The following is a 23,665-nucleotide window of genomic DNA, read 5'->3' on the forward strand; positions in this document are numbered from 1 at the left end:
TTTCTAATTTCCAAATTTTTGTGCTCTCTCCCTCCTATTTGTAGTCGGATTTATCTTTAAACACAGACACTCGGGCCCCAGCTTATTCAGCTGTAAATCCACGAGAACAAGTGGGAGAGTCCACCCCATTGTTCAGATTATAAACACACTTCATATAAAACAGGCGTGATGAGGAGTCCAGGCCCCCAGAGGAACTGCTCGTGCACCTCCCAGGTGGCTGGGTCCTGGTAGAACCTGGAAAACAGAGAAGGCAGGTAAAGCCTGAATACAAAGCAGCCGCACATGGTGGGGCAGCAGGGTCCTAGCTGACCTTGCTGCTACTAGCAAGGCCAGTGACGCTATGATCCGAAGGGGAGTCTTTGCAGGTCAGGGGGCTTACTCGTGGACGAGGGGCCTTGCTACGGTCTCCCCCAGGGTATGAGCTCGGTAGAAAAGGGTGTAGAGATAGGGCAGCAGGGTGTAGCGGATGTTCAGATAGTATCTGGAGGATTCCAACAGCATAGCGTTGTTTTCACTGAAGGCAGCAGGATCCTGGTCCTAGAAGGAAATGTAAGCAATTACTAAATATTTCCATCAAATCTCTGAAGCGCTCTTGGGATAAGAAGCTTTCTCAAGTGAAAGTAGTCATGTTTCCCAATTCAGAGGATGTCAAAGCATTTCTAGAACTGCAAGGATCTTGGTTCTCCTTCTTCATTTTATAGATGGAAAAATAGAATCAACGATTACATGACTTCCCCAATGTCAAATTGTAAGCGAGTGGCAGAGTTTAAATTTGATAGATCTGCCAATCTATGACGCATCTGCAGCCTCAGGGTAATCGAGAGGTCCTCAAAGTGGCCATGGAGATAAAGGGGCTATAGTGGGCCCTGCTCCCCTAGAGCTGTTGCTCTAATGTATGTTATTTATTAAGGTTTCTGATAATACTTCATTTGGCATATAATGCAATAAAGTTGTGAAAAGTGAAAGTGTAGTTGCTCAGTCATGACTGACTCTTTGTGACCCCATGGACTATAGCCTGCCAGGCTGATCAGTCCATGGAGTTTTCCAGGCAAGAATACTGGAGTGGATTGCCATTCTCTTTTCCAGAAGATCTTCCCAACCCAGGGATTGAACCCAAGTCCCCCACATTGCAGGTAGATTCTTTCCCATCTGAGCCACTCCTACTAAAATACTATTTGAAACCAACGGCCTTAAGCCACACTGCCTACCACCATGATGTGCAATCCTTCTCTCCCCTTCCTTACAGTTTTAGAAATTTGCAATTTTAAACTTTATGCCTGGTTTTGTCTGTAATGTTTTCACCATCAAAATATGTTTTATTTTCTCTATTCCAAAGACAGTGACCTCTGTTTGTTCTTCAATATACAATGTGTTAAAAAAAAATCATGAGTACAGCTTTTACTAGATATTGTTGTCTTTTAGTCACTAAGTCATGTCCAACTCTTCATGATCCCATGGACTGAAGCCTGCCAGGCTCCTGTCCATGGGATTTCTCAGGCAAGAGCAATGGAGTAGGTTGCCATTTCCTTCTCCAGGGATCTTCCAGACCCAGGGATCGAACCCATGTCTCCTGCTGAGCAGGCGAGCTCATTGAGCCACCTGGGAAGCCCCTAGTAGATTTTATCCAAGAACAGACCAAAAAAAAAAAACCAAAAACAAAAAACCCTTTAGATGAAAAATCTAATTTGCTTCCCAGAAACAGAAATTTTCCATTAATGATGAGCAGTCGTTATGTTCATTCTCACTATAACTAGAAAGATGTGAAAGATATGAGTGCCATATTTAGATCAGTCATCTTGCTTTAGAGAAAATTGTTTAAATTTTTTCTTTTGTCCCTAAGATGCCCATTTCACTCCTTCCGCATAGAACTATTCCGTGAGACCTCTGTGTGGTTGCCCCAGTGTGTGACTCATGAAAATCCTAAGGCGAAACACCAAAGAAAACAACACTCCATAGCCTCTATCAGTTTGGTCTCCAACAGAGAAAGTCCAGAGCTGCACCATCCACTATGGTGGCTACATGGTACATGGGGCTACTCCACACTTGCGATGTGGTTAGTAAGACTGAGGAATAGAACTTTTCATTTTATTTTATTTTAACCCATTTAAATATAAACCTAAAAATGGAATCAACATAAAATATTTTTTCCATTAAACATTATTATTTTGGTAGGATTATGCTTAACTCCAACTACTGAAAAGTTAGCATCCTAATTGATATGCACTGTCAAATGTAAAATGCACACTTAAATTTGAAGACTTAGTAGAAAAAAAAGAATATAAAATAGCTCATTAATATTATGTGTCAAATCCAGATTGAAATTATGATGTTAGGGATATATTGAATTATATAAAATATATTAAGAATAATTGACCCTATTTCTTCTCATTTAAAAAAAATTTACACTTAAAGGTAGCTGTATGGCTCTCATTATTATTCTATGGAACAGCACTAGTTGAGAGGAAAGGAAAAAGGCTCTGGAACCCATAAACCTAAGAGCTCTGAGTGCACTTGTCTGTATTAAGTGCTTCCAGGCCATCTCTTCAGAAAGTGAGCCCACCCTACCTGCTCCCAGCCCCTTACTTAGAAGTCCAGAAATAGTCTATCTCTCTATGGATCACCAATAGCTAGGAAAGGCCAGGGATAAAATACTTGGCTGTGAGTCTTTCCCAGGTTAGAGACATGTCATTGGATAAAATAGAGAATGGAAACTAAAGTGACCATCAATACGTTACTCTAATTAGTCTATTAAGAGCTAACCCACTCAAATGAAAACTGCGGATGAGGTCATTAAAAGAAAGAGCATCCCACAGTACTCATCCTTAGCATCACCAAAGACATCTCCTTAAGGGGCACTTGGAGTAATGTCCATCGACAGAGCAGTGGATAAAGATGTGGTGCATATACACAGTAGAATATTACTCAGCCATGAAACAGAGCAAAATGAAATAATGCCATTTGGAGCAATATGGATGGACCTAGGGATTGTCACAGGGAATGAAGTGCATCAGAAAGAGAAAGACAAATATATGATACTGCTTATATGTAGATTCTAAGCAAATGGTACCAGAGAATGTATTTACAAAACAGAAATAGAGTCACAGATGTAGAAAACAAACTTATGATTATGAGAGGGGAAGGGGTGGGGACAGGGATAAGCTGGGAGATTGGAACTGACATATACACATCACTGTATATAAAATAGACAACTAGTAAGGACCTCCTGAGGAGAAGGCTATGGCACCCCACTCCAGCACGCCTGCCTGGAAAATCCCATGGATGGAGGAGCCTGGTAGCCTGCAGTCCATGGGGTTGCTGAGGGTCGGACTCGACTGAGTGACTTCACTTTCACTTTTCACTTTCATGCATTGGAGAAGGAAATGGCAACCCACTCCAGTGTTCTTGCCTGGAGAATCCCAGGGATGGGGGAGCCTGGTGGGCTGCCGTCTATGGGGTCGCACAGAGTTGGACACGACTGAAGTGACTTAGCAGCAGCAGCAGCAGCAGCAAGGACCTCCTGTATAGCACGGGAAACTCTACTCAATACTCTGTAATGACCTATATGGGAAAAGATTCTAGAAAGAGTGGGTATATGAATATGTATAATAGATCCACTTTGCTGGGCACCTGAAACTAATACCACATCGTAAATCAAATGTACTCCACCTTTAAAAAAGACAAAAGTGGAATGTAGGGGGAAAGGAGACACACTACTAGGTGAAATGTCAATTTTACAGTCATTCCGGAAAACAGTCTAGCAACATATAATGGCAACATATAATAATAATAATATATAATGATATTATATTATATTATTTATAATAATATTATATTATAAAATTTAATATACTTTAAAAAAGGGGACTTCAAACCTATAGCTATACTTGCCCATCAAAAATAGGACCTTATATAGAAGAGGCTAAAATTATGATGAGTCATGAGAAGCAGTGGGGGTGGTCTCACGAACCATTCGTAGAAAGACAGAATGTATAACAAGGTGAAAACAAAGTTCAAGTCCCTGGCCTGTCCTTCCCTAAATCCTTCCTCCCCAGTGTCCCTTATCTTGGAGGAGTTTCCCTTGTATTAACGAAGAAAAACCCAGTGGACTCTGTCTCAACTTATATAAGGTAGTAACAGAAGCAATAGGGCTTCCCTGGTGGCTCAGGGGTAAAGAATCTGCAGGCCAATGTAGGAGATGTGGGTTTGATCCCTGGGTCTGAAAAATCCTCTGGAGAAGGAAATGGCAACTCACTCCAGTATTCTTGCCTGGGAAATCCCACGGACCGAAGAGCCTGGAGGGCTACAGCCTATGGGGTCGAAAGAGAGTCAGACGAGACTTAGAGACAAAACAGCAACAAACAGCAGAAGCAATAGAAGCGCCATGGACACGTTCACGATGCTTCTCACCTTACTGGTGAGTCTCCAGCAATGGAACCATTTAGTTACATACATTCTATTCCCCACATACCCTCATCCCCACACCCTGTTTTTGAAGCCTATTACCTAAGGTTTATCTATTCTGCCTCTGCATGTAGGGCCACCCTGTAGGATTTTCTTCAATCTCTCTTTGAGTATAAGTAGATCATAAAATTCAAGAAGTCTCCATCATTTCTCTTGGAACCTTACCCTGAACCCAGGCCCGTTGTGATTCCTCGACAGTGGATAAAATGCTCCCAGCTGCATCCACCGTCTGCAAAGCTCCTCTGTGACATTCTCTCTATAACCACAGATGTTGGCACCTACCTGGAGAATTAACACACACACAAGCACATGGTCAGTGAGAGAAGAGAGAGCATTGGCTGGGTACCTATATGATAGGGAAAAATAGCATCTCTTATTTCCATCCTTCCATGCATAAGGAAGTCCCATTTGGCTCCAGCCAAATGGGAGAAAGAAACAAGTATGCATGGCAAATCTACTAACAAGAAGAAACTGTCTTATTAAGGGCTCTTCCTCAACATTCAGCTTTCACTTTCAAGGTTTGGCATTCATAGATGCTCTGCTGATGGGATTTTCTGTGACACTAATATGTGTTACGTTTACCATTCTACCTTCCGAAGACAGCTCACAAGGCACATAAAAATTGGTTTTCCCAGGCTTCCCTGGTGGTCTAGTGGTTAAGAATCTGCCTGCCAATGCAGGAGACGTGGGTTTGCTCCCTGGTCCAGGAAGATCGCACATGCCGTGGAGCAATGAAGCCTGTGCGCCACAGCTATTGAGCCTGAAAGCCACAAATACCGAAGCCTGCGGGCCTAGAGTCTGTGCTCTGCAATGAGAAACCACTGAGATGAGAAGCCCGAGCACCGCAACTAGAGAGTAGCCTCTACTCATGGCAACTAGAGAAAGCCCATACACAGCAATGAAGAGGCAGCACAGCCAAAAAACAAATTGATTTTTCCCAATACATATGACAGTGAAATACATGCTCCTTGGTTTTCAGACACCCTCAAAGTCTGGCGATGAAAACAATGTCAAAGGACAAATGGTGAAAGCTCCTTGTTTCAGAATGGAACTCACCATGGGGATGCCGAATAGGTTGAACTCCAGGATACCAGGGATAGACCATCGGAGATCGTCCCATCTGGCTGCATTGTCCCCCAACCAATGAGCAGCAAATTTGCCAGATCCCGCAAAAGTAGAACGTGATAAGATGAAGCGTCTCTTATTGCGGAAGATATTCTCCATGGCCCTTAAAAGGAATACAGGTAAGTAAACTGGAATGACTAGGACTCCCCTACCCCCAGGGCAGTAATGGGCTTTCCAATCAAACTCAGAAAAACACCAAAGTGTCAGGAATCAGGAAAGCAAACTAGTTTAGTGTGTTTAAGAGCTTCTTTCTCTCTTCTGGATAAAGTTTCAGATCTCACATGACATTACAAACCTCTACAGATCAGCCCCCCACCAAGGAATTTCTCTAAGCTCCTATCCTCTTGATTATGTTTTCTCTATCTTGTTGGAACTCATTGTGCTCTGCCTTTTGGGTCAAAACTACCCTGGCGCCATGTTTGGGGTTCTTGGCCCTATCTCCTCCCTCTAGACAAGGTTTCTTCAGTGTTCCTTGGCCCCATGCCTTGCTGCCCATCAGTAATCCTGTTCAGGACAACACCAGCTCAGGCTGGAACCCTGTACCCACTGCTGGCCCAAGAAGAGAGTGTGTACACCAGCTGGGGTCCAAGCACCTGGTTCCTCTGAAGCTTCACAACTTATCATTAGCAATGTCCAGTACAAGAAATTTGTAATCTATACAAAATAATAATTGAAACAAAATAATAATTGAAACAAAATAATAATTGAAACAAATGAACTGACAAGTGAAATGATATATGGCACTCTTTATAACGTTAAAAACAACTAAAATATAAAGTATTTTCCTTGTATTACACATAAACTATTACATATCAAATAAAGCTATATAGAAAAGAGAGCAAAGGAATTAAAAACAGAATTCAGAAAGATAATTGCATATAGTTAATATTATTAACTATATATTATCCCACCCTAAATCCTGAAGCTATTATCTTTGAATTCTGTTTTTAATTCCTTTGCTGTCTTTTCTATATAGTTTCATTTGATATGTAATATTTTATTACATGTTTTATATGTAATACAAGGAAAATATTTATATATTTTTTAGATGTAGGCTATTTTCTTAGCTTCTATTCCGCATACTTTCTTACGTAGGTGCTTTACTAAAAGGCCTCTGCCATCTTTCTTCTTTCACACTAAATAGTTCACACCTTCCTTTAGACTCCAAAAAGGAACAATAATACAACTGTAAGACAGTAACACTTGATAGAAACACAATTGCTGCTAACTCTTTGCAGGCCAGTTCTTTTATCTTTCCTTTCAACACATGGTCCGAGAAAAAGTTATCACCAGGCATCAAGTAATTCCTCATAGACACCAACACAACCACCAATGCTTCCTTACTTCACATTCCTAAGGATTTTATGGAGAGTCTCTACATGCAGAATGACTTATAATGACAACAGGAGGAAAATTCTGAATTAGGAGGCTGATTCATGAAAAAGACGTGTTCCATCCTGACAATTCAATGACCAAAAGATGGGAGTAGGTTGGAGGAGAGGACACACTCTTCAATTCTCGTCCTTGTCTCTCTTTTGATCTAGATTGGCGGACACTTTGCCCTTATTGCTGTTGGTCAGAGGGATTATTGCCTTCTGCAGTCATCAGTCATGAAAGAAACACATTCAGCTTTATAGAGTGAAACTCAAACAGGGATGACATTATCTGCAGTTAGTTTACTTAAGCTGGGCCATTAAGGTAACACAGAGGAGATAACTGTTTTTTCCCAGCTCAGAGATCTTTTCATTTCTCTTTCCCACCATTCAAGTTTGACTTATTTATGATCAGGTTCTGATCTCTGAGAGAATCTGGTCTTCTGCTTTCAGCCTATATGGAAGTGAATTTCCTCCTTTGGGTATATCAGCAAACACATTCCCCAGACTGGACTGCCAGCTAAGATGGAGCCAAATACTCATTATATCTAAGACTTAGTGTGGAAGTCAAAGTGTTAGTCGCTTAGTTGTATCCAACTCTTTGTGACCCCATGGACTGCAGCCCACCAGGCTCCTCTGTCCATGGAATTCTCCAGGCAAGAGTACTGGAGTGGGTAGCCATTCCCTTTTCCAGCGGATCTTCCCAACTCAGGGATCTAACTCAGGTCTCCTGCACTGCAGGCAGATTCTTTACCTTCTGAGCCACCAGGGAAGCCACAAGACTTAAGTTCTCCTGATGCCCAGATCCCATTTGTTTTCCAGACATCTCTGCCCCCAACCTGAAGGCTAAGTTACGGTTATTTCCACAGTTCTCTGGAAATTTAGGTCATTCTGCCTGACATAGGGAAGTTAGAAGGGTGCTTACTCCTTACTCAGTCATAGTTACCTTTTAACTCTCAACCACAGCTAGTAGAATGTTTTAATCAACCCCATCATGATGTTAAAGCACTTTGTCACATGGAGACACTAACAATAATGCAACTTAAAGTCTCTTTCCTTCCTACTACCCTTCCTTACTCTTCCTTTTTGCCCTGGCCATTTATGCCCTCTCCCTCTTGCCTTCCATCCTTAGATTGGCACATCTAAGTGTACAGATAAACTAGGAAGGTGCTATAGGAAACATGGGCTTCCCTGGTGGCTCAGACAGTAAATAAAGAATCTGCCTGAAATGCCGAAGACTCAGGTTCAATCCCTGGGTCTAGAAGATCTCCTGGAGGAGGAAATGGCAACCCCCTCCAATATTCTTGCCTAGAGAATTCTTTGCACAGAGGAGCTTGGTGTGCTGCAGTCCATGGGGTCGCAAAGAGTCGGACATGACTGAGTGACTAACACTATTGCTGCTACAGAAAACATTGATCCAAGTCTCTCATTTCAAAGATGGGGAAACTGAGTCTTATTCATCTAGTTTATTTCTCATGAAAGGTAGAGAAAGAGAAAAAGAAGCCAGAAAAGACAAGACAGAAAATCAGAAATATGTGTCCTTCTTGAAGCGTATCTTTCATTGAAATAAACACTTTTTCATTTACTAGACAAGGATCTACTCTGATCTGGATGATTCAGCATTAATAAAAAGTCATGATGGCAAAATGGTGCTGGAAGACAAAGTCAACACAGACTCTGCCTCTAGAATTGGGTCCCTCAGGGGCCCATCCTGATCTTCTCTTCCTCAGGCCCAGCATTTATTCATTCAACAAATATGTTTTTAGTTTGTACACTAGGGATACATGGGCACCTTTAATCTTAAAAACTGACAGTCCAGCAAGAAAAATATATATATATATATATAAATAATAAGATTTTGGCACATTAAGCATATTGTAAACCTATGGTTTTTCTAGTAGTCTTGTTCAGATGTAAGAGCTGGACCGTAAAGAAGGCTGAGTGCTGAAGAATTGATACTTTTGAACTGTGTTGCTGGAGAAGACTCTTGAGAGTCCCTTGCAGTCAATCCTAAAGGAAATCAACCCTGAATATTCACTGAAAAGACTGATGGTGAAGCTGAAGCTCCAATACTTTGGCCACCTGATGTGAAGAGTCACTCACTGGAGAAGACCCTGACGTTGGGAAAAATTGAGAGCAGGAAGAGAAGGGATGACAGAAGATGAGATGGTTGGATGGCATCACAGACTCAATGGACATGAGTCTGAGCAAACTCTGGGAGATGGTGAAGAACAGGGAAGCCTGGTGTGCTGTAGTCCATGGGGTCACAGAATCAGAAACGACTGAGCAACTGAATAATAATAACAACAAGTGCAGATTTAACTGGGTAGCCTGTATTTTTATTGGCTGAATCAGGCAACCTTAGAGTGGTGATCTTAGTACATTCAGTAATAGGACCAAAGAAAGTACTAATGTCCAACTGGGACCTCTAAATACCTTGTATGTTATTGCCTTTGAGTGTCTTCAAAATAATGAAGTTCCTGAAATAATGAAGCCAATCTTTGAAATAATGAAGCCAATCAAAAGAAATCCTGCATAAAAACCTGGGATTATGAGGAAAACCTCTTAAGTGTACTGTAAGATCTGAGTTTCCATATGCCTATAACCACAAAAATATTTGAAATATACAATGATGAAAGACAAGAGAAACCCTTCACCTCCCACCTCCCCAGATGGAATTAGGAGGAAACCCATGCTTACGAGTCTGTGGCTTTTGCCATGGTGTAGCCATACAAGCTGTGGACATCGTAGTGAAAGCCCCCATGAAACTCTGTGTCCATGCAGAGGGTTCTTGCGAAAAGCAAGTGATCCAGAACTCCTGTGGGAAAACACCCATCTGTGAGGCATATCCCTGTCCACCAACTGTAACAAAAGAGCTACCCAACCACTTGTTTCCTGGTTACTGACCTTCCCTGACAGTCTCCACCTGAGAAAATCCTTTCCAGATTTTAAATATCCTAAATGGTACTTCCTACCTGGGGCCTGGGCTTCCTAGGTGACTTGGTGCTAAAGAACCTGCCTGCCAGTGCCAGAGACACCAAAGATGTGGGTTCGATCCCTGGGTAAGGAAGATCCTCTGGAGTAGGAAATGGCAACCCACTCCAGTATTCTTGCCTAGAGAATCCCATGGACAGAGGAGCCTGGTGGGCTGCAGTCCATGGGGTCACAGAGTCAGGCACGACTGAGCATACATGCACCGGAGGCCTACCCTGAGCTAGATCATTAAAATTAATCTGCATTTCCATCAGCTCACAAAGAATGCTACTTAGGCAAGTGAGAAAACATGTTCAGAGCAATGGTTCATCTGAGTTTAAATACAAACAAAGCACTTGCATTTATCAACATGTATTTTGTCAAGAAGAATAGAGAACAGGTATGACAGTGTGAACATTTTCACTTTTATATTGTAGACATTCACACCCCAGTTAGATTTTCTTTTAAAAGTGAGATAAGATAGTGGAGTGGTTTCATGAATAAATATTTAGATCTTGCCTCTAGAAACCACTACTATTTCTGTATTTTCCCTTTCTCATGCCTAAGATACTCAGTATTTTCTGCCTTATCTGCAATTGCCTTTTTAAAAAATTTTTCTTTATTAGCTTTTATTGAATATAGTTGATTTATGATGTTGTATTCATTTCTAGTACACAGCAAAGTGATTCAGATATATATATGTGTATATGTGTGTATATATATATGTATGTATATGTGTGTATATATATATTCCTTTCCATTATGGTTTATTACAAGATATTGAATCTAACTCCCCGTTATTCAGTAGGACTTTGTTGGCTACCTATTTTATACAAAGTAATTTGTATCTGCTAATCCCAAACTCCTAATTTATGCACCTGCTTCTTTTCCCTTCTCCTTGAAGACTGATGACTGGGGACCCTCCTTCATGAAGCCTTGTCTGCACATAGGACCTCAATATGAGGCACAGTTTCAGAAAGTTTTTTTCAGAAATAAAGAAAATTCTGTTTCTGGCACAGTTCAGATCGTGGAATGAGATTCACGACGACTTCAATTATAAAAAACGACCCTAAAATTTTCCCAGGGTCAAAGTTAATTTACCTAAATCTTTATCACACTAATATATACTGTCCAGTCCTGAAAATCCAAGAAGCAAACCAGCTATGAGACAAAGCAGCTGGTTATACACATAGGGCGACTAAGCTCCAGCCGGTAGAGAACGCGGTGCTCAACAGAAGCAGGTAGAAGGCGATAGGACTGCCATTTCCTGTAGAGGAAAACACTCGGTTTTGGCCAAGAAAAAAATTAAGAGATTAAAAGGGAAACATGATAAGCTGATTCAGAGTGGGAAGAAAAATTGAGGGAACATAGACTGAGCAAAGTAGGATGAAGATGAGATTAGGGAGAAGTGAGACTTCCCGGGTGGTCCAGTGGTTAAGAATCTGCCTGCCAATGCAGAGGACGCAGGTTTGATCCCTGGTCTGGGGAGACCTCACTTACTTAGTGTGGCAACCAAGCCTGTACGCCACAGCTCCTGCACCCACACCCTACAACTACTGAAGCCCGCCTGCCTGGAGCCCCTGCTCTGCAACAGGAGAAGCATCACAATGAGAAACCCATTGAAAGGCACTCAACAGTAGACCCCACTCACCGCACCTAGAGAAAGCCCGAGAGCAGCAATGCAGACCCAGCATGGCTAAAAAAATTTTTAATTAAGGAAAAATAATAAGTGAGAGAAGCAAACAGTAGATTTTACAAAAAGTTAAATGGTTGAAAGTCAAGACTCTGCCTGAAAACTTCTCCACTCCTGCAGTGACCAAAAGGGACTAACGAAACGGCTAAACCCTGGTGCGAGGGTGCACACGAAGTGGACAAATCAGAATCAAGTGGCAGAAGTTGGCCAGCGGCTCAGCAGGCCTGCATTCTCTTCCTGGGAGAATATTTCACGCTTTCACTTGACATTAAGCTGAGACTATGTTATTGGAGTCTGGCCAAAGGAATGTGAGCATATTAAATACACCCCACTTCCAGGAGTGTCCATAAGAGTCCCTCTACCCTCTCTTTCACCCAGTAAGTTGGAAGCAAAGGACCCTGGGATGGGAGACAGACTGTGGAAATAACTAGATCCCTGAACCATTGCTGGATGAGAGTCACACGTCCCACATGAGAGTATTACGTGAATAAACTTGTGTTTATCCACTGAGATGTTCACTTGTTTCCAGATTCCAGCATAATCTGTTAAACACTGTTTCTCCCTCTTCATCTCTCTCACACACTTACACTCTTTCAAAATCAGAGATTGGAAAACTCATTAGGAAAAGGCCTTAAAAATAGGAAGGACCTAAAAGGAATCATACTCTAAACTGTTGCTAATGAGCTTTTTTTTTTTTTTTTTTAAAGGCTTTCCTGGTAGCTCAGTGGTAAAGAATCTGTCTGCCAACGTAGGAGACAAGGATTCAGTTCCTAGTCCAAGAAGCTCCCACATACAATGGGGCAACTGAGCCCAGTGTGCCACAGCTACCGAGCCTGAACTCATAGAGCCTGAGTTCTGCAAGAAGGGTAACCACAGCGATTGAAAGCCCATGCACCACAACTGGAGAGCAGCCTCTGCTCCCACAACTAGAGAAAACCCGCACGCAGCGGTGAAGACCAAAAATAAATAAACAACTTTTAAAAAAAGAAAAAAGTTAACAAAATAAAGATTTACTTTAATGGCAGTTAATCTGTACCTTAATGTATTCTGATATTCTCTGATTATAAAGTTTAACATTGAACCACTTGCATGAAGGGTTTGGAGACAATGAACAGGGTGGAAGTATGCAAAACTCTACAACTACAGGAGGTATGGCTTCCACCGTGTGCTTGCCCTTGGATTATGGCAATGAAAAGGTAATCAGAGACCAAACAATGAAGTAAGGTCCCCAGCAAAAGAGTGGTCAGGGTGGTCAGGGTGTTTGGATGGGGAGTCCCTTGAACAGGAAGTAGATTGCTCTTGGCCACACCAAGTACTATTGAGGTTCTTTTAAACACCTCTCATCCCTCCATCACTAGGAAACAAGTTGAAACTTACGAGGTTTGAAAGGAGGAAAGTTGAAGTTGTTTACTTCACAGTCTTGATCAGAACTTTGTAGAAAGCTAGATACTTCATCCATTTCCTACAAAAACACAAAATACACAAAATGGAAAAGGTTACTGATGCACAGTTAGCTGTTGAGTAATGCTTACTGAATTAGAAGCTCCAAATTTTCTATCTACTTCTTTAAATATGGACTAAAAGTAGGTGATGCCTGATTTTATAAACAGTTAATTTTTTATATTTCAAAGAACTATCCCCACCAGCTATCCCCACCTAAAAAATAAAAGATGCTCGTGAAATAATTCTCTAATAATTAATTTTAAATTTTAATGAATCAGTGTGACAATAATTATATTAATAGCTTCTCATAAAACAGTATTTTTTAAGTTAAAATACAGTTAATGGAGGTAAAAGCTGAAGCCACGAGAAAACAAAGGACTTTCTCAAAAAGAAATAACCAGTTAGTGGCAGATCCAGAGTTAAACTTCCCAGAGTTTTGAGGAGTCTAACTTACTGCATATAAATTCAGCATTAAGTAAAAGGATTTTAAATACCACTAGGTCAAGCAAACTATTTTATTACAGATCAGAGTCAAAGTTTATCTCACAATTTGGAATATTTGTTCCCAAAATAAGTTTGATCCTGAAATAACAACTTACAATCCACACTCCATCAAACTCCAGAGTTTTATAAAATTCACTGAACTGCTCTTTCCACCACTCAGTACAATCTGGATTAGTAAAATCAGGAAAAACTGTCCAGCCAGGATATGCCTAGAGAAGAAAGAAGGCTGTGGCAATTAGTCTGTTCAATGGTTCACTTTGGATTTATTTCTGGCTACCATTTCTTCTACAAGAAGCCCATGCATCTTATCACTTAAGAATCAAAATTTGTGACTCTCTTCCTAAAATTTAATAGTAAAATAGGAGCAAAGAGCCAAGGAAAGAAAAAAGAAAAGGAAAAATAAGTCATTAAATAGATAAGAAGCCATCAAATGTCTTTTTCCTATTAAAAAAAAAGGTAAAATTTCATTATGTCAGGCCAGTTGGGAGAAAAACTGTTTAAAATACTGGAAATCTAACTAGACAATATTTTAGGAGAGAATGATTAAATTTCTCTAATGTGTTATTAATACACTGGTTTCAGCATATAAGCAATCTTTTTTAAGTGGTTAAGTGAACTTCATGCTTCTTACTCAGGCCCAGTTATTTCTCACCCTATCTTCTCTTCCTATCTATTCCTATCAAAGTGTAGCTTTGAACCTTTTCTACAAGTAGCACAAAGATACAGCTATAGCCAAATTATTGTAAATTATGAATTTATGAGATATAAGCTTTTGTGCATACTTTCTTGCTCATTTCCCCAGCAAATGTATAGATTGTAATTTAGGGACAATTTTATGCTCAAGTAATATAATGTATACAATTAATATATATTTATAATGCAGAAGCTTCTTAAAACTCAAGATAAGAGCTTGAAGTCCTTCCTTTAAGTGGACTGAACTCCTGGTCCTTTGTTTTAGGTGATGACAGCAGATCATAATTAGAGATAATTTTGGACCTCAGGGGACAGACATGAGGCAAAGAAGTCTCTTGCAGCAACATTCCACCCAGAGCAGGGCCAGCAATCTTTATTCTAACTGAATGCCTTTATAATGAACCCAACCACCCCCACTATGACTACCTCTGCCAACATCCTAGATCAAATGATTCGTGTTATTTGTTGGTCAGTGGAAGTCACACCGCAACAAAGAGTAGCCCCAACTCACTGCAACTAAAGTCTGTGCAAAGCTACGAAGACTCACCACAGCCAAAAAATAGAATAAACAAATAAATCCTAAAAAGTATTTCTTCTCAATCATCTGTAGTATTGGAGAGTCAGGATATAGCTTTTTAATTAAACTAGCTCTGCTTTTCCCACCACAATAAAAAAATCATAATATATGAAGTGATAGAAATACTAATTATTACTACAACAGCAGTCACATTGCACTATATAAATGGATCAAATCAACCTGTTATATACTTTAAACTTATACATATTATTTATATATATATATTTCAACTAAAAAATCCTTCAGAATGTTAATCATTCTATTATTCCATCTACTGATCTAAAAGTAATAATAAAAAAACCACTAAAACAGTAATGATACTGTAACTTGTTTTCTATCTACTCATCTTCATACCAAAAGTACAAACTTCCCAAAATGATTATAATTACTCCAATTTTCTTGAGAAATTACCTGCCCAACAACAAAGCCTTTGTCCCCCAAGATCCACACTCTCTTTCTGCTTCCATTCACATAAGGCTGGTAGTCAGAGTTATTTAAGATGCCAGGATTCTAATAAGTGAATATAATAACAAGTACTGTTTAGTAACTTTTTCCACTTTGAAAGGAAAAATTAGGCAACAGAATAAGTGTTTGAACGTACCATAATAATTACATATTTCAGTCCATTTTCATGTAACTTTTTGGCAAAATCTGAGAGACCATGGAAAGCCACTCCATCAATAGTGAAATCCTTCTTTTCATCCATGTAGTCTATGTCAGAGTACTGGACATCCTGAAAGACAGGGCTGGCCAACTGAGAAATAGGATCATGCTGATGGAAGATATTATAGCTCTGGTTCTTGATGATTAAAACTGAAGCCATAGTTCTTAACGATTCCAGAACTGTCCAGACTTGGCTATATTCTAGGAGTAAAGAAACTCTTTCTGAAAGATTACCAGCACTCTCAGATTGCAGGTTTGCCTTTTCATACCAATAGAAGCGTGTCATGAGGAATTGAGAAGAACTTGAGGTAGGGACTGGGTCTTGTTCATCCTTGTAACTTGAGAACTTGGATGCTTGACATAAAACAAGTTCTCTTTAAAGTGTGTTTGAATGAGTATATTAGTAATGTTATAACCATGTTCTAACTTGGAGCCTAAACATAGAACTAGAATAGATGATAAGAGGAGAAACTGGTCTTCTTGCCCTAAAACTGCCAGAGTAATAATTAACAAAGATAAATAACAAAAGCATAGAACTTTAATTAACCAAACTCTCATGCGTGTGTATGTTTTGTGTTTGCATACCATCCTATGAGAAATAGGTGTTATTCTTAATGAGAAGATTGAAATGTGAAGGGGTTAAGTGACATTTCCCAAAGTCATGGGTGCATGAGCCTGTGGGGGTCGACTGGGGCTTTGTTGATAGGCTCTTGGATTCCAGATGCTATTTTTTCTCCAACCTACTACATACTCCAAAACATATGAAGTTCTTCTAAGTTGATAAGAGAAGTTCCAACTTACATAAGGGATCTCAGCTTCACGAGTTCGGTTTACAACATTTTTCAATCCATCAATACCACCATAATTCCTGCGACTAAGCTGGAACCCAAGACTCCAGTAGGGAGGCAAGAATGGTCGTCCAACAAGCTGCAAAGATAAATAAAGAAGTGTCTAAGCATTTAGAATACACACTGTAGCACCACATCTGACACAGAAAATACTCCCTTCACTTCATTTTCTCTTAAGCCCTCAGATCTAAAAATGTTGAAGCCAAGAGTAACCTCCTAGGGCAATTTGCAAAATTCTACAGCTCACCTAACTGCCTAAATGTATTCCTGACAACAGCAACATCAGAAAACAGTGGGATTTGCAGGTAATGCTTGAATCACAGTATAATATTGGGGGAAAGAAAGAAGCAACATTTATTCACTCAGTGAATCTTTTCTAAGTGTTGATATTGTGGCAAAGGATTGACAAGGCACTTGGGATATAGTGGCATACAGCAAAAGTGATTCCTGCTCTCACATCAGTGTCTAATTTCAGACAGCGATAAGTGCTAGGCATAAAGCATCAGGACTAATATTGAATGGGATGGATGAAGAAATAATGGACTGTGTTTAAAATCCAATTCTGTAAGTTGCTCAAGCCAACATTCTGAGAAGATCTCACATACAGCTCTGTCTTAAATGTTCCCTGAGAGCCACTGTCTTGTCCTTCCTTATGAGAGTCACCTCAGCAGGGAGGCTCTCTCACGCTGAGTCCCCATGCAGTGTATATGCATCTTATTAGTAGCACTAATTATAAGGTGTTTCCTATTACTATTATTTCAGCCTTTGTTATATTTCTCCTCTGTTATTATAAATTGTGCCGTTTTGAACAAATCACTTCATTTTTCTGTACCTGATGCTTTTTGTCTGTAGCATAGAAAGTTTAGGCTAAATGGTGTCTAAAGTTCCTTCCTGCCCTACAGTTTGAACCAAAAGTAAGTAGCACAGTTCCTTTTACACAGTTTCTTTTCACTAATTTTTTTTTATTTGTTGAATGAATGAATAGATTTTGCTGATCTGTGGCCTTAGATCTTATCTTTGGAATGATTCATCATACAAAGATGGACTCTGAGCTCCTTGAAAACAGGAACAGGATGGCAGCTAACTTAGTTTTGCATTTCTCAAGGCTTGCACAGTGCCTCTTCAGCATGTAGAAGGCACTCAATAAATGTGCATCAAAATAAATGAAGAGCTGGGACTTTCCCGGTGATCCCACGGCTAAGACGCTGAGCTCCCAGTGCAGAAGACCCAAGCTCAACCCCTGGTCAGGGACCTAGATTCCACATTACACAACTGAGATCTGGTACAGCCAAACAAATGAACATGCTTCCATCTAATGAAAGACTCGCAGTCCCAGCTTTCGAAATCCATAATTCACTCACAATTTTAATTGTTCTCCTGTTAATTTATAATGAATGTATGAGATAACAGCAATAAAGATTGTGCGTGCATGTGGGCGTGCTATGTTGCTGCAGTCGTGTCCAACTCCATGCGACCTTCTAATTATCTAAACACCAAGCCCGTACCTCCAGGTATTCCTGAACCACTTGTTCTGGAGTATTTCCCAGGAACACATAGAAGTCAAGAATACCCCCGATCGTGCGGTAAGTGACAGCAGGAGCGGGCTGAAGGGTGACCTCTGAAAGCAGTAAGATAAGAGTTCTTAGAATGTTATAGTTGGAAATATACCCATCTCTGGAATATGAATGCCTGAGTTATCCAAAACAGGCTCAGTCTCATTTTTAAAGAGTTGAAAATCACACATGTTCTTTTCTTTGGATGATTGCTGAAGTTTACCAAAATACTCAGTTCAGTTCAGCCACTCAGTCTAACAACTCTTTGCAACCCCATGGAATGCTGCACACCAGGCTTCCCTGTCCATCACCAACTCCCGGAGCTTGCTCAAACCCACACCCATCGAGTCGGTGATACCATCCAACCATTTCATCCTCTGTTGTCCCCTTCTCCCCCTGCCTTCAATCTTTCTTAGCATCAGGGTCTTTTCCACTGAGTCAGTTCTTCACATCACTTGGCCAAAGTATTGGACTTTCAGCTTCAGCATCAGTCCTTCCAATGAATATTCAGAACTGATTTCCTTTAGGATGGACTGGTTGGATCTCCTTTCAGTCCAAGGGACTCTCAAGAGTCTTCTCCAACATCACAGTTCAAAAGCATCAATTTTTCAAGGTTCAGCTTTCTTTATAGTCCAATTCTTACATCCATTCATGACTACTAGAAAAACCACAGCTTTGACCAGATGGACCTTTGTTGGCAAAATAATATCTTTATTGTTTAATATGCAATCTAGGTTTGTCATAGCTTTTCTTCCAAGGAACAAGTGTCTTTTAATTTCATGGCTGCAGTCACCATCTGCAGTGATTTTGAAGTCCAAGAAAATGAAGTCTGTCACTGTTTCCATTGTTTCTCCATCTATTTGCCATGAAGTGATGGGACTGGATGCCACAATCTTCGCTTTTGGAATGTTGAGTTTTAAGCCAGCTTTTTCACTTCCCTTTCACTTTCATCAAGAGGCTCTTCAGTTCATCAAAATATTCATCATCAAAATATCATTCATCAGTTCATCAAAATATTCAGTTCACCAGAATATCAAAATATTAAATGAATAAAATACTAATGAATTTATTTTTTAAGAGAAAGAAGGACAAAATCTGTTCTTATCTGACCATATAAAAATACAAATGCCTGGGATCTGTGAGTGATTTAGCCTGAAGGAAAAGTTTTTAAAACCTTATTAGATGAGCTTACAGTTAAAAAATAAAAATGAACTCTTATTCTAGTACCATTAGTGCAGAAACTAGAGACAGATGGGGTGGCCTATGAGAAACCCTACCAAACACAGCCTTGTTGTATACAAACAGACAGCATGGTTTGATGTTGAAATCCACAGGTATCTTTGGAAGGTGTTTATCAGTGGAGTCTATTATCTATAAAATATTATGGGTAACTTGCATCAGTAGAGAATACTGAATCAGTTTTCAATGAAAATAGCTTCCAGCTTGAACTGGATTTGTAAACAGGTTAATCTATGTTTGAGTTTCAGTTTCTATAGAAATATATTATAGGTCTAGTATATTAATACCTTCAACTTTAAAGAATGATCTCACTATGAAAACCATTTTTATAAAAGCAGCATTCCAAGACATATTGCTGCTAAGATAAAGAGATGTTTCCTACCCATGGCGTTACTGTTCATCAGAAAAACCCCGAAAGAGAAGCCGCTGGTGTCTTCTAGGCACAAGAAGAATGTGTGAGCTCCATATAGATTAATCATGCCCTGACAACAAAAACAAAAAGAAATAATGGTAGTACCTGTTGAAAGCATTTTTACTCATCCTAAAATAAAATCAAAAGCCATGCACAATAGATACTCTGTCAACATTTGATGTAGTTTAATACTGTACCAAAAAGGTTTTGCGATGGTAACGTCAACAGGCAAATGGATAGACAAAATATGGTATGTCCATCCAATGGAATGCTATTAGTAATAAATAAGAACTGAAATACTGATTCATGATACAAGTGTCAACCTCATAAATGGTTTTTTTTTTTTTTTTGGTTGTTTTCTTTTTGACCGAGCCAGGCCAAACTAATTTTCTGAAAGAATTTTTTAAATTTAATTTTACTTATTTGACCACATTGTGCAGCATGTGGGATCTTAGTTCCCCAATCAGGGATTGAACTTGTGCCTCCTGCAGTGGACGTGCAGAGTCCTAACCACGGGACCACCTGGGAAGTCTCATCAACCTCGTAAACGCTATGGTAAGTGAAAAGAACAGACACAAAAGACCACATATTACACAATTCTATTCATGTAAAACATCAAACAAAGTCAAATCTATCCAGACAGAAAGCAGATTAGTGACTGGGGCTGGAGCAGGCAACTGGGATAGGGATGGGATTAAATCTAAAAGAGAAGGAGGATCCTACTGGGATAACGAAAATGTTCTGAAACTGGATTATGATGACGGTTGCACAACTCAGTAAATTATTAAACTGTACACTGAAACTAAAACTATTATATTATAAAGTTATTAAACCGTACACTCAACAGATAAATATGTTATAAATCGTATCTCGAGGAAATCAACCTGAATATTCATTGGAAGGGCTAACGCTAAAGCTAAAGCTTCAGTACTTTGGCCACCTGATTCAAAGAGCCGACTCATTAGAAAAGAACCCTGATGCTGGGAAAGATAGAAGGCAGGAGGAGAAGGGGACGACAGAGGATGAGACGGTTGGATGGCATCACTGACTCAACGGGCATGAGTTTGAGCAAACTCCAGGAGATGGTGAAGGCCAGGGAAGCCTGGTGAAGGCGAAGGAAGCCTGGTGTGCTGCAGTCCATGGGGTCTCAAAGAGCAGAACACGACTGAGCAACTAAACAACAACAACCACTAAATTATTTTTTAATTGGAAAATACTGGCAACAAAACACAATAAAATGCTGGCAGAAGAAGAGAATATGATGAGCAATTTTGAATTTCTTCTTTATGTCTATTTTCCAATTTTTCTATAAATAACATACAAAAGTTTAAAATTTTAAAAAGGATACTGTATCACTCACAAGGCTGTGATGAGCACTGATATAAAAAGAGAGACTGTGTATAAATGTAAGTGCTATAAGAATAGAAGATATTGAGATTATAACACACAGAAAGCTTAATGAAAGCTCCCGGTATGATGTGGCAAACTTAGCCCCTGGTACAGAACTGATTACAGTAAATTCCAGGAAATGAGGAGAAAGAGAGTGAGCATGATATGCAAAGGACGGAAGGCCAGCAGGCCTATGCAAAATTAGGCTGGTTTTGAAATTATAGCCAGGAAGACTCACGACATCAGTGCTTGGATAGAAAGAAAGTGAAAGTGTTAGTCACTCAGTCATGTCTGACTCTTTGTGACCCCATGGACTGCAGCCCACCAGGCTCCTCTGTCCATGGGATTCTCCAGGCAAGAATGGGAGTGGGTTGCCATTTCCTTTTCCAGGGGATCTTCCCCACCCAGGGATCGAACCTGGGTCTCCCACACTACAGGCAGACTTTTTACCAACTGAGCCATCAGGGAAGCTTCACTTGGAGAGAAAACAGGCTATGTTTTTGAAAATATTAAGAAGAAAGAAGGAGAGGTGGAGGGGATGAGGGAAGATAAGAAAGAGAAAAGAAAGGGAAGGGGAGAGAGGGAGGAGAAAGGAAGGGAGAGAGGGATGGAGGAAGGGAGAGAGGGATGGAGGAAGGGCTCCTGTACTACAAATAAGTTACTGCTCTAAACCAGCTTTTCTCCCATTCTAATGTGCATGTGATTCACTTGTGGGTCTTGTTGAAATGCAGGTTCTGCTTCGTAGGTCTGGACTAAGGCCTGAGGTTCTGCATTTCTCTAACAAGCTCCCAGGTGATGCCAACCTCACTGTCTCTGGAATACACGTCAATCAGCATAACAAAGCAGCCAAAAGAGGCATTTTTTTTTTAGTCTACAAAGTTCTACTGAGAATGGCCCCTGCTGAAGCTTTTCCCTAGACACTACTCAGTTACTGAAGACAAACAAAGGTATTTTGCAGATGTTTTTTCTAGTATACATTAGGCTATAATATAATCATTAAATTATATTTTCCTTTAGGACTTCCCTGGCAGTCCAGTGGTTAAGATTCCAAGCTTCCATTGCAGGGGTACAGGTTTGACCCCTGGTGGGGAAACTAAGATCCCACATACCATGCAGTGCTGCTACTGCTGCTGCTAAGTCGCTTCAGTCATGTCCGACTCTGTGCGACCCCGTAGACAGCAGCCCACCAGGCTCCCCCGTCCCTGGGATTCTCCAGGCCAGAACACTGGAGTGGGTTGTCATTTCCTTCACCAATGCCATGCAGTGCAGCCATAAATAAGTAAGAAAACTTTCTCATAAAAAACTACATTTTCCTTTAAAAGTGAGATGCTTTCCAAAATCTGTATATGACTGATTGTGAGTTTATAAACCTTATGAACAAATATTCTTCAACACAAACAGATCTATATAAACTGGGCAAAATATCAATGTAACTTCGTAGGTTACATCACTTGATGGTCTACTTTACTTTGTAGGTTACTTCCTGGAAAGAAGAGCAAGCACTGCTTGCTGTGAGCCATCGGCAGGAGGCTGGGAGCCTCACCTCGGTAGGGGTGGCATCCCTGGTGAAGATGGGCCAGGTCTTCCAGGTCATGTTGTGGCGGTACTGCTGGTGCACGTGTTCGCCCAGCCCGTACACGTTGGCACTGGGCAGTCGCATGGAGAGCTGCAGGTACTGCTGGGCAAACTGGAGGGGCCCAATGCTGGTGTCCAACCTGGAGAAAGGGCCATGGAGTAAGAGCTGTCTGTGCCAGCAATCTCTCTGCTTCCCTGCCTGTCCACTCGGGGAACAGCCGTTTCAGGTGTTACCATCATCTGCTTATATGCTACCTTTGAAGGCCCTTCTAGGGTGTCTCCGATTCTTTGATTCTCAAGGAGCACAGCCCTGGAGATATGAGGCCAGCTATTCAATGCAACCCCACCCATCTACTTCCATCAGCGCCCTGCCAGGCACCACTCTGGATGCTTTATAAATAGCACCTCAGCACACACAGCAGCAGTGGCTGTTTTGATTCCAAGGAAACGGAGACTGAGGAGGTGAGGTAATTTGCCTAGGATCACACAGCTGAGTGGTAATTCACGTGTGACAAGATTGCATAGATTTCACTGACATTATTATCCTTATATTTTCTCCAGTACATTTTCTGGTTTAAGTTTAAGCTGCTGATAGGTGCTCATTGGTAAATTTTTCAGGAAATAATACTTTGGAATGATAAATAGTGAAGTTGAGTTCCAGTGTAAATGGTAATCTAAAAGAATAATGTTAGCACTTTTAAAACATACATGAATCACAAGGGTATTTACATAACTGAGCAAATGAGCACATTACATTTCAGTATTCTTTGTTCTGCGATCATGACAGATTACCAGTGTTAATGATTTACGGTAAGAGCTTTGACATTTTTGAGGTTCAAACATTTTCCCAAGTCATACTCATCTCTTCAACTACCTGCAATTAATTCAGAATGAATTGCACTCACTGGGAGGTATATTCAAAGGTACACAAAGAAGGTTGAAAAGCTCACAAGACTCTTTTGTTGCTAGTCCTCATTATCTTGATGCTGAAGGGTTTGTGAATGACTTCTAGATGATAGCTCAAATTGGAAGCATCAGCATTCCCATCAAAGAGCTTAACATTTTCATGGGGGACTTCATAGCGCATGTTATTGAAATCAGTGATCTGTCAGACGGAAAACAGAAAGGAGACTTCCTTTTAGAG

The 23,665-nt window shown here is 40.4% G+C and overlaps 1 protein-coding gene across 1 annotated transcript in view; it reads right to left on the minus strand.

Moving 5' to 3' along the window:
* LOC147373655 (putative maltase-glucoamylase 2) overlaps positions 1-23,665 on the minus strand; it is a 73,371-nt gene that overhangs the window by 33,741 nt on the left and 15,965 nt on the right. The window contains exons 5-18 of the mRNA XM_086398056.1: positions 23,472-23,626; positions 22,490-22,661; positions 19,528-19,627; positions 17,859-17,971; positions 16,307-16,432; positions 15,444-15,575; positions 15,254-15,352; positions 13,668-13,781; positions 13,003-13,087; positions 9,660-9,777; positions 5,518-5,689; positions 4,627-4,743; positions 380-537; positions 150-234 (exon numbers count right to left, since the gene is read on the minus strand). Of these exons, the coding sequence (XP_086254182.1) occupies positions 150-234; positions 380-537; positions 4,627-4,743; positions 5,518-5,689; positions 9,660-9,777; positions 13,003-13,087; positions 13,668-13,781; positions 15,254-15,352; positions 15,444-15,575; positions 16,307-16,432; positions 17,859-17,971; positions 19,528-19,627; positions 22,490-22,661; positions 23,472-23,626 (1,746 nt within the window). The remainder of the gene's footprint in view (positions 1-149; positions 235-379; positions 538-4,626; positions 4,744-5,517; positions 5,690-9,659; positions 9,778-13,002; positions 13,088-13,667; positions 13,782-15,253; positions 15,353-15,443; positions 15,576-16,306; positions 16,433-17,858; positions 17,972-19,527; positions 19,628-22,489; positions 22,662-23,471; positions 23,627-23,665) is intronic.

This window comes from Bos grunniens, chromosome 4 (assembly GCF_055505025.1).
Source record: "Bos grunniens cultivar Pamir isolate PY7600 chromosome 4, Bosgru_T2T1.0, whole genome shotgun sequence".
Lineage (NCBI taxonomy): Eukaryota > Metazoa > Chordata > Mammalia > Artiodactyla > Bovidae > Bos > Bos grunniens.